The 19,301-nt window shown below is 39.2% G+C and overlaps 1 protein-coding gene across 2 annotated transcripts in view; it reads right to left on the reverse strand.

Moving 5' to 3' along the window:
• Positions 1–536: 536 nt before the first annotated feature.
• Positions 537–19,301, reverse strand: part of LOC144500368 (metal transporter CNNM2-like) — a 254,478-nt gene continuing 235,713 nt past the window's right edge. For both annotated transcript variants that reach the window (XM_078223142.1, XM_078223141.1), the window contains one exon: positions 537–5,455. In XM_078223142.1, the coding sequence (XP_078079268.1) occupies positions 5,249–5,455 (207 nt within the window). In that variant the 3' untranslated portion in view covers positions 537–5,248. The remainder of the gene's footprint in view (positions 5,456–19,301) is intronic.

Raw genomic sequence — 19,301 nt, forward strand, 5'->3', positions numbered from 1 at the left:
TATTCCTCAGGAATCTCAGAATCCTCAGTGCAGATAGCGGTTATGCAACCCATCGAATGCACTGGTTCTCTGAAAGAGCATTCTACCTAGTCCCACTCCCCTACAGAAACCCACTGCGTTGGTGCGATCTTGTCTGGTCTGAGTCAGAAGGTCGGGCGAGATAGGAATGGCTTAATTTTAAGGTTAAAAAAACCTAGGAGGGGAATGTTAATCTGACTCAATATTTCCTTGTGTGTTATGGTGTCATATTGTTTTGTAATATTCCTGTGAAGCAATTTGAGACATTTTATTACATTAAAGGTACCAAATAAATTGAAGATGTTTTTATTCAATGATACATCTGATTAAATATAATTATACAGACAGGCTTCTCAATTATATTCGGTCAACACTCACCACCCCAGACAGCAATACCTGGTTTCCTTTGCTGCTATGCTTTGTCTGCTGTTGATATCAATGTGTGCAGAATGTAAGGAGGTAAAATCAGAATCAGTGACATACAAGAAAAAACACCAGCCTAAAAACATAATCAGAATGTTGATCCAGTCAATTATTTTATTGTCAAGTATATTGCACAGGGTGTCTTAACTATTTATTACAATATTCTCAAATTATTCTGTTATATTAAATTTATGTATTGTACTGCAGAGTGCCATCTCACATAACAACTGGATTTAAGTTGGTAAGTAACTCTTCCACTATATTCTGAGTTACTTACAAATCTTTCATATCAACTAAAATAAATACACATCACAGAGTTAACTTGGTGATTTAACAACAAAAGTAAATGCAAAGCATTTAGGCAAGTCTAATAAAGAAAATAAAAACCCATAATTTAAGTTCACCAACATTCCAGAAATTGGGAACAGACAGGTCTAGCAAACAAAAACAAGATGACATTGGAATATGGTCTACAGCTTGGACTGAAATTACCATGTGCTCATAAAGCAGGAGCATAAACACTTAACATAAATGAAACCGGAACCACCACCTGCGATTCGTTGCTTGGTTCTGAGGCACATTTAAAGGGGACTGATTTAAGAACTGCCTTGTTTATGAGTCCCAGAGCCTTAGTTTTAAACAAGTACATCACCTCTCACAATTTATAGGGGCTCTCACGTGGAGGCCTGCTGCCTGCATTTCAGTACAGTAGAAGCTCCCTGCTGACACCAGACATGGGATCCTTATATGACATACCACACACGAGGTATTTTTATTATTGAAACGTCCCAGGGAAGGCCATGGTACACAGCACACGATGCCACCAAGGTTGAAATATAGTACAACTGAAGAGAATATAAATCAAACAGCCCCGAAGGTTGTTAGCAAACACTGGAGAGGCAATGACTGATTGGGAATGAATATGAATACAGTGCCCATAATCAAAAAGGATGACAAAACAGGCACTGCCAACTACGGGCCAAATAGTCTGATTCTTTATAAATTAATGGACTCAGTTACCAGTAGCGAACCTGAAAATAATTTTATCTGTTCTAGGGCAGAAGGTGACACTGAGAAAACATAGTTAAGTACAAGGTACTTCCTATACCTAAAATGTTTGCAAACAAACGCATAAATACATAGCACAGGTTATGATGATCTGAAGTCTTTCCTAGATTGTTACTTTCTTAACACAGCAATTGCCATGTAGGTCAGCACACAAATAAATAGCCAGTTTAATTTGTTTATTTGCTGTTTGTTAAGAGTAACAATGGTCATAACACCAGTGGAACTTATCCGCTATTAGTGCCATAATAGGCAGAGGGGAACTCGAATTAATATATTACCAAAACATCAGCACCTCAGACAATACTTCCTCAGTATTGCACTGAGCTGGTAGTCTAGATTTTATTCTCAAATCTCGAGAATACACAACCTTTGCAGCTCAGAAATGAAATTATTACTGTTTAAGCAAAACTGACAATCTTTGGTGGGAAGAGTGGGAGTTTACAGAAATTACTTTTTACTTCAAAATAAGATCAGCAAATATAATTCAATGTAACTTTTGCTTGGGTTTCTTGCTTTGCATTATTATTTTTTGATATCCTGCAGACTTTGAAAGAATCAATATTGTGATTCAAATGCTGCGAAGTAATTGTAAAGGCTACTGCTAAATCGGAATCATTTTTTGATGCAATATTTCATAACTTTCACACTAAACTCTGAACTATAATTGATTCTAGACTATAAGTCACTGAACAGAACGGAGTGAAATTCAACAGTTAATTTTGTTTACAGCTTTGCAGACACAACAACTATAATGGTAATGGTTCATTGTGCCAAGCCAAATCACACGTTTGGAGGGATGAATTGTGCAGGGACCTGAGTTTTACACTTTTCCTTCCAAATCATTCAGCTTCAAATCCCCTCCATGTAACGCATCACCCTGACTTGGAAATCTGTTGCCATTTTTTAACTATCGCTGAGTTAAATCCGGAACTTTCTTTCCTAACAGTGCCATGGATGTACCATGACACCGTTGATGCTGCACCACAATGACTGCAGCAGAAGTGGCTTAACAACACTTTCTCAAGAGCAATTAAGGATAGGCACAAATACTGGCCTTGTCAGCAATGCCCACATCCCATGAATGAATACAATAAAGCTCTGATAAAAGGTCACCCTGACTCGGAATGTTGGCTCTATTCTCTCTCCACAGATGCTGCAAGACCTGCTGAGATTTTCCAGCATTTTCAGTTTTGGTTCAGATTCCAGCATCCGTAGTATTTTGCGTCAACAATAAAACATGACAGCAAAGCAGATGTTAGTGACATACCTAAATATTCAAATGAACTTTGATTTATTTACCTGGAATGATTTTGCAGTTTGCCTGCTGGTCTTTTTTAAAAAACAAATTAATATCAGCTTATTTAATAAACTTTTTATTAGAACTGGCACTTTTGATATACATAATATCTGTCAAACCCTTGGTAAACCTCCCAGAGGTCAACACACCAGCCACTTAAATAACATATACTGTTTCTATGAATTGTCAATATTAATATGCATTTATCTAGCATATAATACAATTATAATTAAATATTGCTCAAGTGCATTGTACTAGCGTATAATACAATAATTAAATATTACTCAAGTGCATTGTACTAGCATATAATACATGAAAATAAAATATTGCTCATGTGCATTGTACTAGCATATAACACAGTTATAATTAAATATTGCTCAAGTTAGGGAGTAGTCCATCTCTGAGGGCCTGGAGCTTGAATCCAGTACAGAATGATGAGATGTTTCTCCCTTCCTGTAGTACCTAGAACGGTCCCACGTGAAACGAGTTGGGCAATTCATGCCCCTCGTGAGCAGCAGTGGACACCACAAGGGCCAATAATTTATTTTAGTACTCTTAAAGATGCATACAGGGGGTCAAAGTGGGAAATAGATGCCATACTGGTATAACATGGAAGATATACTAAAGTTGGAGATAAGATTCCTAATCTGTGCTTTACTGACATGGGGTGAAAAGGGGGAAAAAAAGTGTGTTGTTCTAAACCAACATTCCTTGCATCAGCTGTAAACAGAAAATATCTGTTTCACATCATGCAGAAAGGTTTCTTTCAGAAGTGAGAATTTCCCATTATATGGTGTTAATGAAAGCCATTGGTACTCAGTTAAATTCCTGTTAGTGCAATATTATTGCCTTGGTTAAACCCCTTTCTACAGCAGTACTGTAGCCCCACAGTAAGAAACAAATAAGATTTTAAGTAAATATATGTGGTGAACCTTTGAAGAGGTCTATTGTTGTTTACTGGAATAATGGAGAAAGTGTCAATGTTCTCATTTAATTTCTACTCTAGATGCAAAACTGCTAATTTTCAAGCATGTCCTGATAATAAATCAGTGTCCATTTAATTATGAATAATTTCTTTATTAAAGTTATTCACTTTTGAAGTATAAAATGAAAAGTTCCATTAACCAACTCCAGGCCACAAGTTAGTCTTTTAACATTTCCATAATTATCCCCATTAATGATTTTACCAGTTTATAACTGCTTAAAGGAAACAAAGCTAGGAAGAGTGAAGAGGCACTCAATACCAAGAATATAACCGAAATTCATACCAAGTTGAGAAATAATACAGTGGAAAAAATGGAATGAAATGCCATTTAGAATAAAACCATTTTAACCAAAATGGAATGATAGAATAATAAACAAAACACTCAATTAAATCACAAAATATACAAATAAATCATATACAAAATAAATAGTCTGTAAATCTACAAAGTCTTTACCATTGTTAATTATAAATGTCATTTAACTGACAATCTTATGAAACTTACACTTCATCCACAGATTTTTTGTGCTTAATATATACAGTTATGAATACTGTAGTCAGAATACTTCACCTCAGAGTCAGTTTTGTACAATATAATACAAACTGCAATTTACTTGCAAAGTTGGTTGATTAAACAATACGTAGTGATAGTCAGTTCTGCCAATAAGAACACTTTTACAATTATAGCTGTGTTTCTCACTCATGAAAAACCCTTTTTTTTTACATTCTACCATTTATGTATTTGGTATATTTAACTACTATGTAAATGTAACTATTTCTTCCAAAGGAGTTCTATAGTCCCTATATAGGAGTGTTCACAGTTTGCATACAAGTGTTGAAATCAATTACGTCAATGATGTGTTGTGCAAATGTTGAATTGAGCTTCCATATTCAAGTTACAATTTAAATGCCCAGCAACCCCAATTCGTTTGGGATAAAATATGCAACTACGTCCCATTTAATGCAATACGATTTTAAAATGTCAAACACATACTAAATTAAGCTGGAGTAATGGACGCATTTTCAAAATTTAGAAAATTCACCTTCAATGACCATCTTAAATCACATACCATAATTTTTTAAAAACGTTTTACACACTCACAGTTAATCTCAGTAGGTCTTCATTAAAAAAATACACATTTCTCTTCTCAGCCATAAAGTAGCTTTATACTTTTTCTTTTCCAACATTTTACCATTCTCCTTTTGTGCAAGGAAAACAAAATAAAACCCCACAAAATAAAGGATAACAAGCCACCTGTGTACAGTGGAATCTGCTTGAATCTTGGCAGTTGTTTAGTATCCAGCTCACCCACCTCTGATATTCTTCCTTCATGTTCGTTTGCCGAGGCACATCTCTTTGGTCTCATGACAGTGGACATATGTGCTTGCATGTGTGCATGCATAAAGAATACAGGATTAGTTCTCTGAAAAATGAGCACGGGTGTAATCCTGTAGGTATTTTATATTGTGCCTTCATTGTGCATGCTATGATTTGACTTATGAGACACACAGTTCTGTTCATTTAAGAGGTTTGCTGTTTCATCAGGTAAGTGATCATGCAGCTCATTTAAAGTCAATTCAATCTTAGTATTTTCACTGTCTGATGACTGTGGTGTTTTATCCATTATGGATGCCATCAGGGCGTTCTGATAATGCTGTCTTGTTATCTACAAAGCGAGAAAACGCCAAATAAATCTGAGCATATTGCTAAATACAAACAATCCATTTTGATTTTTAAAGATACACAACTTCACTTAAAATTATAAGATCAAATTCTTGCTACTTAGGATATTTCACCAGTTAACAGAGAAAAATATTCCTGTTTATCAAGGCTCAAATTACTCAAATTAAATCTAATGCCCAAGAGGTGAAGACTTGAGTACGTCATTGGAACACCTTTCCCTTCATTTAAAATAAAAATATTTTCATAAATCAAATGAAAATTAGATATGTGGAAGTGTTACAATATTTTCTAAACATCCAACTAATTTCAACATTCCTAAAGCTATCAAGTGAATTATTTGAGAAAACTAAGAATGCAAAAATAGACAATAACAGTTTCACTTAAAAAGAGAACAGATTGGGGAAAAATCAAACGCACACTTAAATAACATAGTAGATCATTACAATGCAGTTAAAACAATCGAGGTACTTATCCTTTGCACATTGACTACAATGTTTTTCAAACATAGAGGAATAATAAAAACAGGTAATAGCAAGCTACCTTTTGGTTAGTTATGCCGAGCTAAGCTAAAGGTATTTTTAAAACACACTTCCAACTTTCAACAACATTTTATCAGTTCTGGTATTCTCACTTTATAGATCTATCTTGGCATCCAAGAGTTTAACCACAAAATTGCAATATCTGTGATCTGGATTTAAACGCTGCTCAAGTACTATTTAAATAAAGCTACTAAAGGGCATTGAAACAAGATGTTAATAAAACCAGGCATTTGGTCCCCAAAATGTCTTAAAGCATTTAAAAAAAAACAAATATTTGCCATGGTTCCTTAACTTTTCAGAAAGCAATTTTCCTTTAAATGCATTATCCAGCTCGGAGATCACCGAATATATCTCTAAAGTTTGTAAGTTGTAATTCATTAAAAAATTACCCACATATATGCTGCAGAAGACACCAACATTGACATTCATGGCACTGATGATAAAGTGCATGTTTGACTGAATAGATTAGGGAAAAAGGCCAAGAGTTGCAGGAATAGGTCTGTTGATACTCAATTTCTTTCTCTCCCTTTTTTATTCTTTGTAACCCCCTCTCTCAGCCCGATGCTCTAAATTTTTGCTCCTTATTTTGCCTATTCTGAATTGAATAAAAGGGTGGAATGGTGGGGCAAATAGTTGTTATGGTTCAAGATAGAAGCTCCAAAGTGTTTTATGAAGCTTATGTATCATAAGTTTTGCATTTTGAATTTGGTTAGGATAAGCATGAGATGTTTCACTTCAGGTATGATTCAAGTGACCCACAAGGGAGCTTTTAACAAAAAGTTTATTTAAGAATATAGTTAACATGTAAAGTAAGAAAATTGGCAAGAACTTTTATTAATTACAAACAAGAAACAAACAATCATGATAATGTATAACCTTTAATGAATACATATAAGCTGTCCCAATCAAACCAAAACCTCCCTTGGACAAAAGACCATTTTCACAGGTTTATCATAGGACAGACTAATGCTCACTTGATACTGGGATCGAGACCATTAGTTGCATTCTGTAGTCCAATGCTCTTTAGACTCAGAACAGTTTGAAGACAAGACAGCTTTCCAAAGCACCAGAGCGACTCTAGTCCAGTCCCCAAGAACAACAGATTTTCACCCTTCAGGAAACCAACAGAACTTCCAAACAACAGGGAGAGAGGGAAAAAAGTTATTTTTATCTTGCTGTCCCTTCTAAAACCCAACTCTAACTCGCAGCTCTAAACTGAAACTGAAAATCAATCCTTGTCACCTGACCTGCACACAATTTTTTCTTCCTCCCAACAATGACATAATCTAAGGCTGTGAGCATGAATTTTTAAAAACTCTTATAGGTACACTAACATCGTACCTCCCCCTTAAGACAAAAATGAACCATCAACATTCAAAGATGGTTTCATTTTTCAAACCCCTTCAGTTTCACAGTACTAGTACTCTACAATAGGTATACATACATTTTACAAAATCAAAACATGCAAACATAGCAGTAATATAGTCCACTCCAGTCTTTGTCTTCCACCATTGAATACTCCTTCCTGTTTATCACATTCGTGACAAACTGCTTCGTCTTCAAAATTCTCCTTCAGTCTTTAATCCTATGTTGATTCCAAGTGCAATCTCAATTTTTTGTTGCAATGATAAATTAACTCTGGTAACGCCCTCATAGAACTAGGCAGGATCAGCAGGTTAACACATTACATGAGTGTAGTCTGGGCCGTTCAGAAAGGTTATTTTATCTCTGTTCCCTTTCTTGTTCATTGGCCTTAGCTCCTGCTCTGCCAAGTAATTTGACTCCTTCGTTTGCTCTGGATCTGCACCATCATATTCTGCACATTCTTTGGCAAAGACACACGGCAGACTGTCTTTCTTGGTGTCAGAACCCATTTCGACCATGGTTCCAAAAATAACATTGGTAGTCATGCTGCTGCGAAAACCACCACATGTTATTCGAACACCAGCTGTGTACAGTCTGATTCCATGTTGTTGTCCTTTTCTTTGATCCACATTAGTATGATACTTCCACTCTTCAAACTCCTTTTTGAGATCACACATGACTGTTGATGTATCTACATTTTCCTTTGCCTAGATGATGTGTTATCTTTGACAATCCTGCAATTTATGTTCATGCAATTTGAACAACTCAGGAACATGTTCCAAAACAGTCACTTTGACTTGTATCTCTGTCCACACCTGCTCACTTTTTGTTCACATGATCGTCCATTAACTAGTTTCCCTTCACCACCTTCACCAGTTTTGTGATTGATTGAAAAGCTGCTGCATCTCAGACTGAGTAAACATTAACTTTTCCACCTGAACCTCTGCCAACCTGAAACAGTCACGTTTGCAAGGAAGGTGTCGAATTGGAACAGTACGGTCTACAAATATCTCACTTCCAATTATCTTAGTACTTCCCAACTTATTCCCACATACTTGTCTATGTGATATTAATAACTTTTTCAGGTCACTTCGATGTTCCTCTGGAAGGTAATTCATTAATTTATCCCAATTTTTAATAACCTCCTCGTTATCCAATTTAATTTGAGAAATGCTAAAACATCCTCCTTCTCTATCAAAATACCTTTTATGCATTTTCACATGACACACACTGTGAGCTTTCCTTCTATCTGGTGTTCTTATCAAATAATTCACTTCACTCAATTTCCTTTCAATTTGATAAGGCCCAAGAAGCCTTGCTTTTAAAGGTAGTACTGGGAGCAGAACTAAGACTTTATCCCCACCAGCAAAACTACAAATGTTTGATTTCTTATCCACTTCCTGTTTCGTCATATGCTGTGCAACTTTTAAATGTTGTCTAGCCAATTCACTTGCTCTATTCAACCTTTCCCTAAAATTTGACACACAGTCCAATAATGTAGTTTCAGAATGCTCACTCACCAATTTCTCCTTAATCAATTTAAGCGATCCTCTTACCTCATGACCAAAAATCAATTCAAAAGGACTGAATTTAGTTGACTCATTAGGTGCATCCCTAATTGCAAAGAGCACAAATGGAATTCCTTTATCCCAATCCTCTGGATAATCTTGACAATAAGCTCTCAACATTGGCATCAAACTTTAAAGACATCGCTCTAATGCTCCCTGTGATTCTGGATGGTATGCAATTGATTTAAATTGTTTTATTTGTAAGCTATCCATAACATCCTTGAATAACTTTGAGGCAAAATTTCATCCTTGATCTGACTGTACTTCAGTGGATAGTCCATAACTAGTAAAAGATTGAAGTAACTCAACTACAATTCTTTTAGCTGTAATATTACATAATGGAATGGCCTCTGGAAACCTAGTAGACACATCCATTATAGTCAATAGATATTGATTCCCACTTTTTGTTTTAGGGAGGAGTCCCACACAATCAATTAAGACCCTTGTAAAAGGTCCCTCAAATACTGGAATGGGTATTAAGGATGCTGGTTTTATCACCGCTTGAGGTTTCCCTATCACTTGACATGTGTGACATGATCGACAAAATTTAACTACATCTTTATGCAGTCCAGGCCAATAAAAATGTTTTTGTATTTTAGTTTGAGTTTTCCTTACTCCCAGATGACCTCCTACTGGTCCCTCATGTGCTACTAACACCTCCTTTCTATACCCTACTGGCAATACCATGTGATGAACATCCGCCCACTTTTTATCCACCTGAATATGTGTAAAGGTCTCCATTTCCTCATTAAGACATCATTTACATCATTAAGGTAATGACATTCTGGTGGCACGGTAGCACAGTGGTTAGCACTGCTGCTTCACAGCTCCAGGGACCTGGGTTCGAATCCCGGCTCGGGTCGTTGTCTGTGTGGAGTTTGCACATTCTCCCTGTGTCTGCGTGGATTTCCTCCGGGTGCTCCGGTTTCCTCCCACAGTCCAAAGGTGTGCGGGCTAGGTTGATTGGCCAATCTAAATTGCCCCTTAGTGTCCCGGGATGCATAGGTTAGAGGGGTTAGTGCGTAAATATGTAGGGATATGCAGATAGGGCCTGGGTGGGATTGTGGTTGGTGCAGACTCGATGGGCCGAATGGCCTCTTTCTGCACTGTATGATTCTATGGTATACTCAGATTCTTCTTCCATGTGTGCTTTCTGTTTTATTTCTATATCTTTCTGTTGTAACTCTGCCAACTTTCCCGAACTAAAAATATCCACCTCATCCTCCTTTTCCAATTATCTGATCAAAAATCGTTTGATAATTAAACTTCAACTTTCTGATGTTCACTCTTTGATTCGTCCTCTTGTCTTAAACTATGACTTTCTGACGTTGTTGCTACACAATCAGGAAAAATCTCAGGATAGGCATCCTTCAACAACTCAGTTGTGTGATTCTCCACTAGTTTTCAAACCACAGTAGGCATCACTACAACCTGTGATCCAGCTGTATTGTTACCCAAGATAAACTATTCCTGGACAAGATAATTTCTCTATTACTCCTACTATCACTTCACCACTCTTCACTGGACTCTCCAACCTCACCTCGTATAATGGAACACTACTTTTCTCACCCTGAATTCCACATATTACCACCTTTTCTGGCAACACACCTTCCAGACTACATAACTCATCTCTTACCATCAAAGATTGACTTGCTCCCATATCTCTTAAAATTTTAACTTCTTTACCTACTCCTCTTGGTACACATGAAAAAGCTTTACCAACACAGGTAAATTTTTAAAGAGATCTGGCACTTCAACTCCTGATCAGGCTGTTCATTCTTTTGCAGCTCTTTCACTTCAATTGGGCTTTCCTTTACCACTTTAACAAACCCCAAACGTTTATCATGTTTTACCACATCAGTCTTCCCAATGCTTTTCTTAAACCATCAACACTGTGACTTTACATGGCTAATTTATTATACTGAAAACATCTGAGGCTTTTCATTTCTCTTCCATCCTCCTGTATTTCCTTTTTGACCGGAGATGCACCGTCTTTATTATCTCCCACAAGATGTCCTTTTCCTTTACCACCTGAGTATTTACCTTTTCTCCAGTTCCTATCCCTCACAGGCTGAAACTGATGTTGGAAACCAAACATTGATTTATGAACTAATTCATAATCATCTGCTATTTCTGCTGCTAACCTTGCAGCTTTACGCACTTGCACTTCTAACATTTCAAGTTCAAATTGTCTTTTCAGATTCTGAAGTTCTAATTATTTCTTTTTCTTCTGCCTGCAATTCAAGCAGTTTCATTTATTTTTGTTATAATTCAAACTGTTTCAATTATTTTGCTTTTTGCTGCTCCCTTTCTTTGTTGCAATAGCCTCCTTTTCTTTTGCTTTTCCCGCTGCAATTCTTTGGCTTTTTGCTCTGATAGGACTTTCCTTTCTTTTTCTTTCGCTACCCTCTCTCTTTCCTTTATTTCAAATTCAAGCTGCTTTAATTGTTTTTCATGTTCAAGTTGTTTCATTTGAAATTGAATTCTAGCCATTTCCAATGACTCTGACTGAGTTCATGGCAATTTTAAATGCTGAGCTATCGTCACAATTATCTCCGCTTTCCATACACTGTCATGCAATGTCAACTGTAATGTGTTTGCCAATTCCAAAAGCTTTGTTTTAGTCATCTTTTGTAAACTATCTTGCGTGACTTCCTCCACCCCCAAAAACCTCTGAGCCTCTGAAAGAGCCATTATTCCACAAGGCACTCCCTATTTAAACTTGAATATAACACCTGAAAAGAAAACACCAATATGCGCACCACTCACTGTCTTTGAGTTCAATAATCCCAAATAAATCAAGAAATACCGATTTTATTCCCGCTTGAGCCCCCAATTGTTATGATTCAGGTTAGAAACTCCAAAGTGTTTTATGAAGCCCGCTTGAATCGTAAGTTTTGCATTTTGAATTTGGCTAGGATAAACATGAAGAACAAAGAACAAAGAACAGTACAGCACAGGAAACAGGCCCTTCGGCCCTCCAAGCCTGTGCCGCTCCTTGGTCCAACTAGACCAATCGTTTGTATCCCTCCATTCCCAGGCTGCTCATGTGACTATCCAGGTAAGTCTTAAACGATGTCAGCGTGCCTGCCTCCACCACCCTACTTGGCAGCACATTCCAGGCCCCCACCACTCTCTGTGTAAAAAACGTCCCTCTGATATCTGAGTTATACTTCGCCCCTCTCACCTTGAGCCCGTGACCCCTCGTGATTGTCACCTCCGACCTGGGAAAAAGCTTCCCACTGTTCACCCTATCTATACCCTTCATAATCTTGTACACCTCTATTAGATCTCCCCTCATTCTCCATCTTTCCAGGGAGAACAACCCCAGTTTACCCAATCTCTCCTCATAGCTAAGACCCTCCATACCAGGCAACATCCTGGTAAACCTTCTCTGCACTCTCTCCAATGCCTCCACGTCCTTCTGGTAGTGCGGCGACCAGAACTGGACGCAGTACTCCAAATGTGGCCTAACCAGCGTTCTATACAGCTGCATCATCAGACTCCAGCTTTTATACTCTATACCCCGTCCTATAAAGGCAAGCATACCATATGCCTTCTTCACCACCTTCTCCACCTGTGTTGCCACCTTCAAGGATTTGTGGACTTGCACACCTAGGTCCCTCTGTGTTTCTATACTCCTGATGACTCTGCCATTTATTGTATAACTCCTCCCTACATTATTTCTTCCAAAATGCATCACTTCGCATTTATCCGGATTAAACTCCATCTGCCACCTCTCTGCCCAATTTTCCAGCCTATCTATATCCTGCTGTATTGCCCGACAATGCTCTTTGCTCTCCGCAAGTCCAGCCATCTTCGTGTCATCCGCAAACTTGCTGATTACACCAGTTACACCTTCTTCCAAATCATTTATATATATCACAAATAGCAGAGGCACCAGTACAGAGCCCTGCGGAACACCACTGGTCACAGACCTCCAGTCGGAAAAAGACCCTTCGACCACTACCCTCTGTCTCCTATGGCCAAGCCAGTTCTCCACCCATCTAGCCACTTCTCCTTGTATCCCATGAGCCTTAACCTTCTTAACCAACCTGCCATGTGGGACTTTGTCAAATGCCTTACTGAAATCCATATAGACGACATCCACGGCCCTTCCTTCATCAATCGTTTTTGTCACTTCCTCAAAAAACTCCACCAAATTTGTAAGGCACGACCTCTCTCTTACAAAACCATGCTGTCTGTCACTAATGAGATTGTTCCGTTCTAAATGCACATACATCCTGTCTCTAAGAATCCTCTCCAACAACTTCCCTACCACGGACGTCAAGCTCACCGGCCTATAATTTCCTGGGTTATCCCTGCTACCCTTCTTAAACAACGGGACCACATTCGCTATCCTCCAATCCTCAGGGACCTCACCCGTGTGCAAAGAAGCGAAAAAGATTTCCGTCAGAGGCCCAGCAATTTCATCTCTCATCTCCCTGAGCAGTCGAGGATAGATGCCATCAGGCCCTGGGGCTTTGTCAGTTTTAATGTTCCCTAAAAAACCTAACACTTCCTCTCTTGTAATGGAGATTTTCTCTAAAGGGTCAACACCTCCCTCCGAGACACTCCCAGTTAACACGCCCCTCTCCTTCGTGAATACCGATGCAAAGTATTCATTTAGGATCTCCCCTATTCCCTTGGGTTCTAAGCATAATTCCCCTCCTTTGTCCCCGAGAGGTCCGATTTTCTCCCTGACAACTCTTTTGTTCCTAACGTATGAATAGAATGCCTTAGGATTCTCCTTAATCCTGCCTGCCAAGAACATTTTGTGACCTCTTTTTGCCCTTCTAACTCCCCGTTTGAGTTCTTTCCTACTCTCTCTGTATTCCTCCAGAGCTCCATCTGTTTTCAGTTGCCTGGACTTAACGTACGCCTCCCTTTTCATTTTAATCAGATCCTCAATTTCCCTGGTTATCCACGGCTCTCGAATCCTACCTTTCCTATCTTTCCTTTTTACAGGCACATGCCTATCCTGCAGCCTTATCAATAGTTCCTTAAAAGACTCCCACATGCCAGATGCGGACTTACCCTCGAACATCCTCTCCCAATCAACATCCACCAATTCCTGCCTAATCCGGCTATAGTTAGCCTTCCCCCAATTTAGCACCCTGCCCGTAGGACAGCACTCATCCTTGTCCATTACTATCCTAAAGTTAACAATGTTGTGGTCACTATTTGCCACATGTTCCCCTACCGAAACTTTGACGACCTGACCGGGCTCATTTCCCAGAACTAGGTCCAGTATAGCCCCCTCTCTAGTCGGGCTATCTACATACTGTTCCAAAGAACCTTCCAGTACGCATTTTACAAATTCCTCCCCGTCCGGACCTCCAGCTCTAAGCACTTTCCAGTCTGTGCCAGGGAAATTAGTAATGAGATGTTTCACTTCAGGTATGATTCAAGTGACCCACAAGGGAGCTTTTATCAAAGTTTATTTAAGACTATAATTAACATATAAAGAAAGAAAATTCGCAAGAACTTTTATTAATTACAAACAAGAAACAAACAATCATGATAATGTATAACCCTTAATGAATACATATAAGCTGTCCCAATTAAAATCAAAACCTCCCATAGACAAAAGACCCTTTTCACAGGTTTAACAGAGCAAACTAATGCTCATTTGATACTGGGATCGAGACCATTAGTTGAATCCAATGCTTCTGAGACTCAAAACAGTTTGAAGACAAGACAGCTTTCCAAAGCACCAGAGAGGCACTGGTCCAGCCCCCAGATTTTCACGTTTCAAGAAACCAACAGAACTTTCAAAACAATAGGGAGAGAGGGAAAACACTTCTTTTTATCTTGCTGTCCCTTCTAAAACCTAACTTGCAACTCTAACTTGCAGCTCCAAACTGAAACTGAAAATCAATCCTCATCATATGACCTGCACAGTTTTTTTCTCCCCACAATGACATCACTGTGAGCATGAATTAAAAAACTCTTAAAGGAACACTAACATCACATAGTCTAGTTCTTTACAATGCATGAATAGCATGAAGTTAACAAGGCTATTTGATCAGATCATCAAATGAGAAGACATGAACAAAAATAAATTAGTAATCTACAAACTGAAGAAACATACCGCTCAAAATAGTAGGGTTGTGCAAGTGATTTTAAATCGAGTGGAATGCCGATTAATTGCTGTTAAAGATTCTGTACAAGGATTCTGTACAAATATCTAGTTATTGAAGGATTTGAGTGGTACAAGAACAAGACTAAAATGGTCAAATCTTCGGGTTCTGATCACAGTATTATCACCTGTGAAATGCAAGCTGAATAACATACTATATTCTGATTATTGTGTTTTTGATGGTTTTTGCTATCAGGTTCGGACATCAATCTTTTTATTTAATTTGTAAGTGTTACCGCACTGATTAAAATAAATGAGTCAGTGGAATACAAACTGTAGATTGCTGTAGTTGGAAGCAAATAATCGTTTCGTCCAACAATGGTTTCTCAGACATACTTGTGTTGTCTTGGACTGGTTCTTCTATTTGGATTCTCAGTTTCCATTTCTTGGTCTACTCCTTCACTGGCTGAGAACTATTGATCGCCAGATGGTTGTATACCAAAGGTAATCCCCAAGATGCACTCGGGTATCCTTTGGACGTCCCAATGCGCTGACTGTGCGGGAATTGTCTGGAAAGTCTGAACTTCCGATGGTCAATTACCCTGCATCGGGAAACCTTCGAAACTCTGAGTTACGAGTCAGAGTCTTCGAGTGGCCTTTTTTTAGTTATCTAAGAAACATTAGGAGGATTAAAACCTGTTCTAGCTCCTAGGTAACTATATTACTAACATCTATACCCTCCCATGCACATTATCTTGCCACCCTAACTGCCCTTGTCTACTCTCCTGCCATCCTAGCCCACCCCTCTCCTACTTAGTTGCAACCCTTATCCCCCTCTGAAAATCAGTTCAACGGCAACAAATACTGGCCTCATAAGTGACGCCCATATCCCATAAAGGAATGAAAAAAAAATCCTGTCACTCTAACACCTGTCAATGTGGAGATGCCAGTGTTGGAACAGCGCTCCGAAAGCTTGTGATTCCAAATAAACCTGTTGGACTTTAACCTGGTGTTGTGAGATTCCTTACTGCCAACACCCCTCGTCCACTTATCTGCCACCCTCACCCCCTCAGCCATTTTCCTTCACCTTAACCCCCTCACCTGCTTACCTTACACACTTACTTTCTCTCCATTGCTTCTCAAAGCGGGTTTGGGACATTTAAAAATACCAGAATATGGCAGCTACTGTGATAAAAAGGGGGAGGTACTTGGTGTCCCCCGATGCACTTGCACCACAGGGAAGGATACCAAGAGCAGGTTCACTCCACGCTTCCGAGGAGACCTGGCTCAGGAGTCCAGGCAAGAAATGTACAGCTCCAGTGTAAAGTAAGTAAACTCGCCGGAAAATTCCACCCGTCGTATTTTTGTTCTTTTATCCTTTCAGACTCTAACCCATCACCTCAGTCGTTTTATACTTCCCACTTTTTGATTTGCATCTGATCTGATTCCTGTAAAGAGAAACAGCTTCTCTAGCTAATTATTTCACAATGTCATTCAACTAAATACTTAAGATACATTGGAGGGCCGAAGGGCCTGTTTCCTGTGCTGTACAAAGACAATTCGAACAATTTTAGTAAATTTCGCAACAGTTTGGCAAGTGTTTAGAGGGTGGAAGCGGAGAGTCAATATGCTTCCCACTTTTTGTGTGCTACCTTGCTTCATACTTTCAGCCCAAACTGCTGGAACATAACTTCAAAACACCATTTAGAATACTACATTGTTGACATAGGGGAAGCAAGAGAGGAAAATGCTGACTGGTTCAAGGCAAATGATGCTGTAATGGAACCTGTTATTAAGTCAAGCAATCCACGCTCATTAATTACCAGAGAGTTCTAGCTGAGAAGATTCTGAGTGAATCAAAAGCTTCTTCAAGTGAAGTCCAGCAGACAGCGAGGCACTGTGTCAATGACTACTGGTTACAACTTGCCAGAATATCCAGATGTCCTCGGACACAAGAAATGTTTGGGGCACATATGGATCAAAAAGGCAACACGTCCATCAGCAAAGAAAAGCACTCAAATAGGGAAGGTCATCACCAACTGCAATAAACAGTTGCAGAGAAGTTGGAACACTACCTTGAGGTGCTAGGGAGAACACCATCACTGAGAAAGCTCTAGACACTACTGGCTGCCTGTAGTGTTGGATATTGAATCCACAGTGGAGGAGCTTAGCAAAGCTATTGATTCACTTGCTATTGGCAAAACTCCAGGTGATGATGCGATACTGCCTGAAAATTCAGGCATAGGAAACCGGCACTCTTACAGCATCACAAGAACTTCTCTGCCTCTGCGGAGTGGGCAGTGCCTCAGGATACATGATGCAAAGGCTCCGGCCCTGTACAAGAACAAGAATGATTGCATCAATTGCAACTATCGATGCATCTCCCTGCTGAGCACCATAGGAAAACTAATTGCCCGCGATGTCCTTGTCGGACTGCAGACCTTGACTGAATGCATCAACCGTAAATCCTTTGTGCTTTAAGAACTTAAAGATCCACAACTGACATGATTTTTTCAGTCCAGCTGTTGTCAAAAGGAATGCCGTGATCAAAGCAGCTCATTATATATTGCCTCCATCAACTGCACCAAGACATTTGATCATGAGCAGAGGTGTCTATTTAAGCTGCTGAAGGAAACTGGCTGCTCTCTGAAGATACGTTGTGTGATTCTCCTCTTTCCATGATGACAGCAAGGTCAGTTATATTGGGGCAACACTGGGACTGTTCTGTTCTGGCATTGACATTTTTTGACATATTATTCTCTTTATCATATGCCTTCAGTTTATCTACTGAGAGTGTCCAATTATGCAACAGAACTGTTCAGTCTGGTCTGCCTGAGATCCAAGACAAAAGTGTGCTAAGCCCTCATTAGGGTGTTGTGCTACACTGATGATGCCACACTAGCATTTCACACTGAGGAACAACTTCAAGCTGCTAATGGACAGAATCTCTCACACCTATAGACCATCAGTATCATGAAGACAAATGGTCCAGGACATTGACATACTGCATCAATCGGCATTAACAAAGTAATGCTGCAGGTTAATAGCTTTGCATTTTGAGGTTCCACACTCACCAGTAATCTGTCAATGCTGAAATCTGTACGTGCATTGATAATGCTGCAGCTGTCGTGACCAAGCTGAGCAACCTGACCGAGAACATTAAACTGTGAGCCTGCGTCCTCAGTGCACTCTTTCAAATAATGCGAGTTCAACAACATATGCTAGGTAGGAAAGGCTCAACAGCTTTGCAGTCTCAGACATATACTCAGCATCTCTTGGCTGGACGGGGGAACTCTGAGGTCCTGGTGCGTGATAATTGAATCAGGATACATTAATTGCTAAAGCCAACAACATCCATGTTGGTTTGGCAACATTCATCAGATGGATGACCACCATATGCCCAATGACCTTCATACGATGAACTGGCCACTGGATCACACATTCTGATATGTCCACACCTCTGCTACAAGATACCTGCAAGCAAGACATGAAGATGGCAGACAGACAACTGGGAGACAGTGAGACAGCCATGACCTTTGGAGGCTGACTGGAGAGGCACTGAACGAGATGAGGAGAAATGCAAAGTTCAGCTGGCTGAGAAGAGTATCCAGAGAGAAATGAGGCCAGTGAGTCCTGTGCCTTCTCAGGCCACTGCCTTCATCTGTAGTAAAAACCAGGGCAAAGTGGGGCTTCTGATACTTGACACAGACGTGACTACTAAAGGCACCAATCATCATCACACAAGATGGATGCTGCTAAAGCATCTACAACTTCATTCTGGAGGAATGGCATTTATCTTATCATCACTATGAAATATGTAAATACAAAGCCAGTCAAGATAATACAGAGAATTAGTATAGATTATGGTACAGCACAACACTTTTGCCCATCGTGTCTGCACTGGTTCATGTGCCTGAATAAATAGGAATGAAACATACCCAGTTGCTGGAAACAATTAAAATCCATTACCAGACTAGCAATCAATGATAAAATCTAATTCAGAAAAGCCCCAACAAAAACAAAACTGCATAAAAACTACAAGTGACCTTTTAATGGCTGGTCAATTATGTTGTTAAAATACAGGTGATGGGCACTGTTTGACTAAGGGCTGAGAAAACATATAAACAGCATCTGCTGGGATATAGTGGTAGCCAGAGACCTGTAATACTACATCCTACGAATAAACCTGTCAAGGAAAATATCTGTGTCACATTTTGTACTTTCCCCCTATCCAATGTGCATCCATTTAACATGAAAATCTGCCTGATTTTGGAA

This window comes from Mustelus asterias, chromosome 11, assembly GCF_964213995.1.
Source record: "Mustelus asterias chromosome 11, sMusAst1.hap1.1, whole genome shotgun sequence".
Classification (NCBI taxonomy): Eukaryota; Metazoa; Chordata; class Chondrichthyes; order Carcharhiniformes; family Triakidae; genus Mustelus; species Mustelus asterias.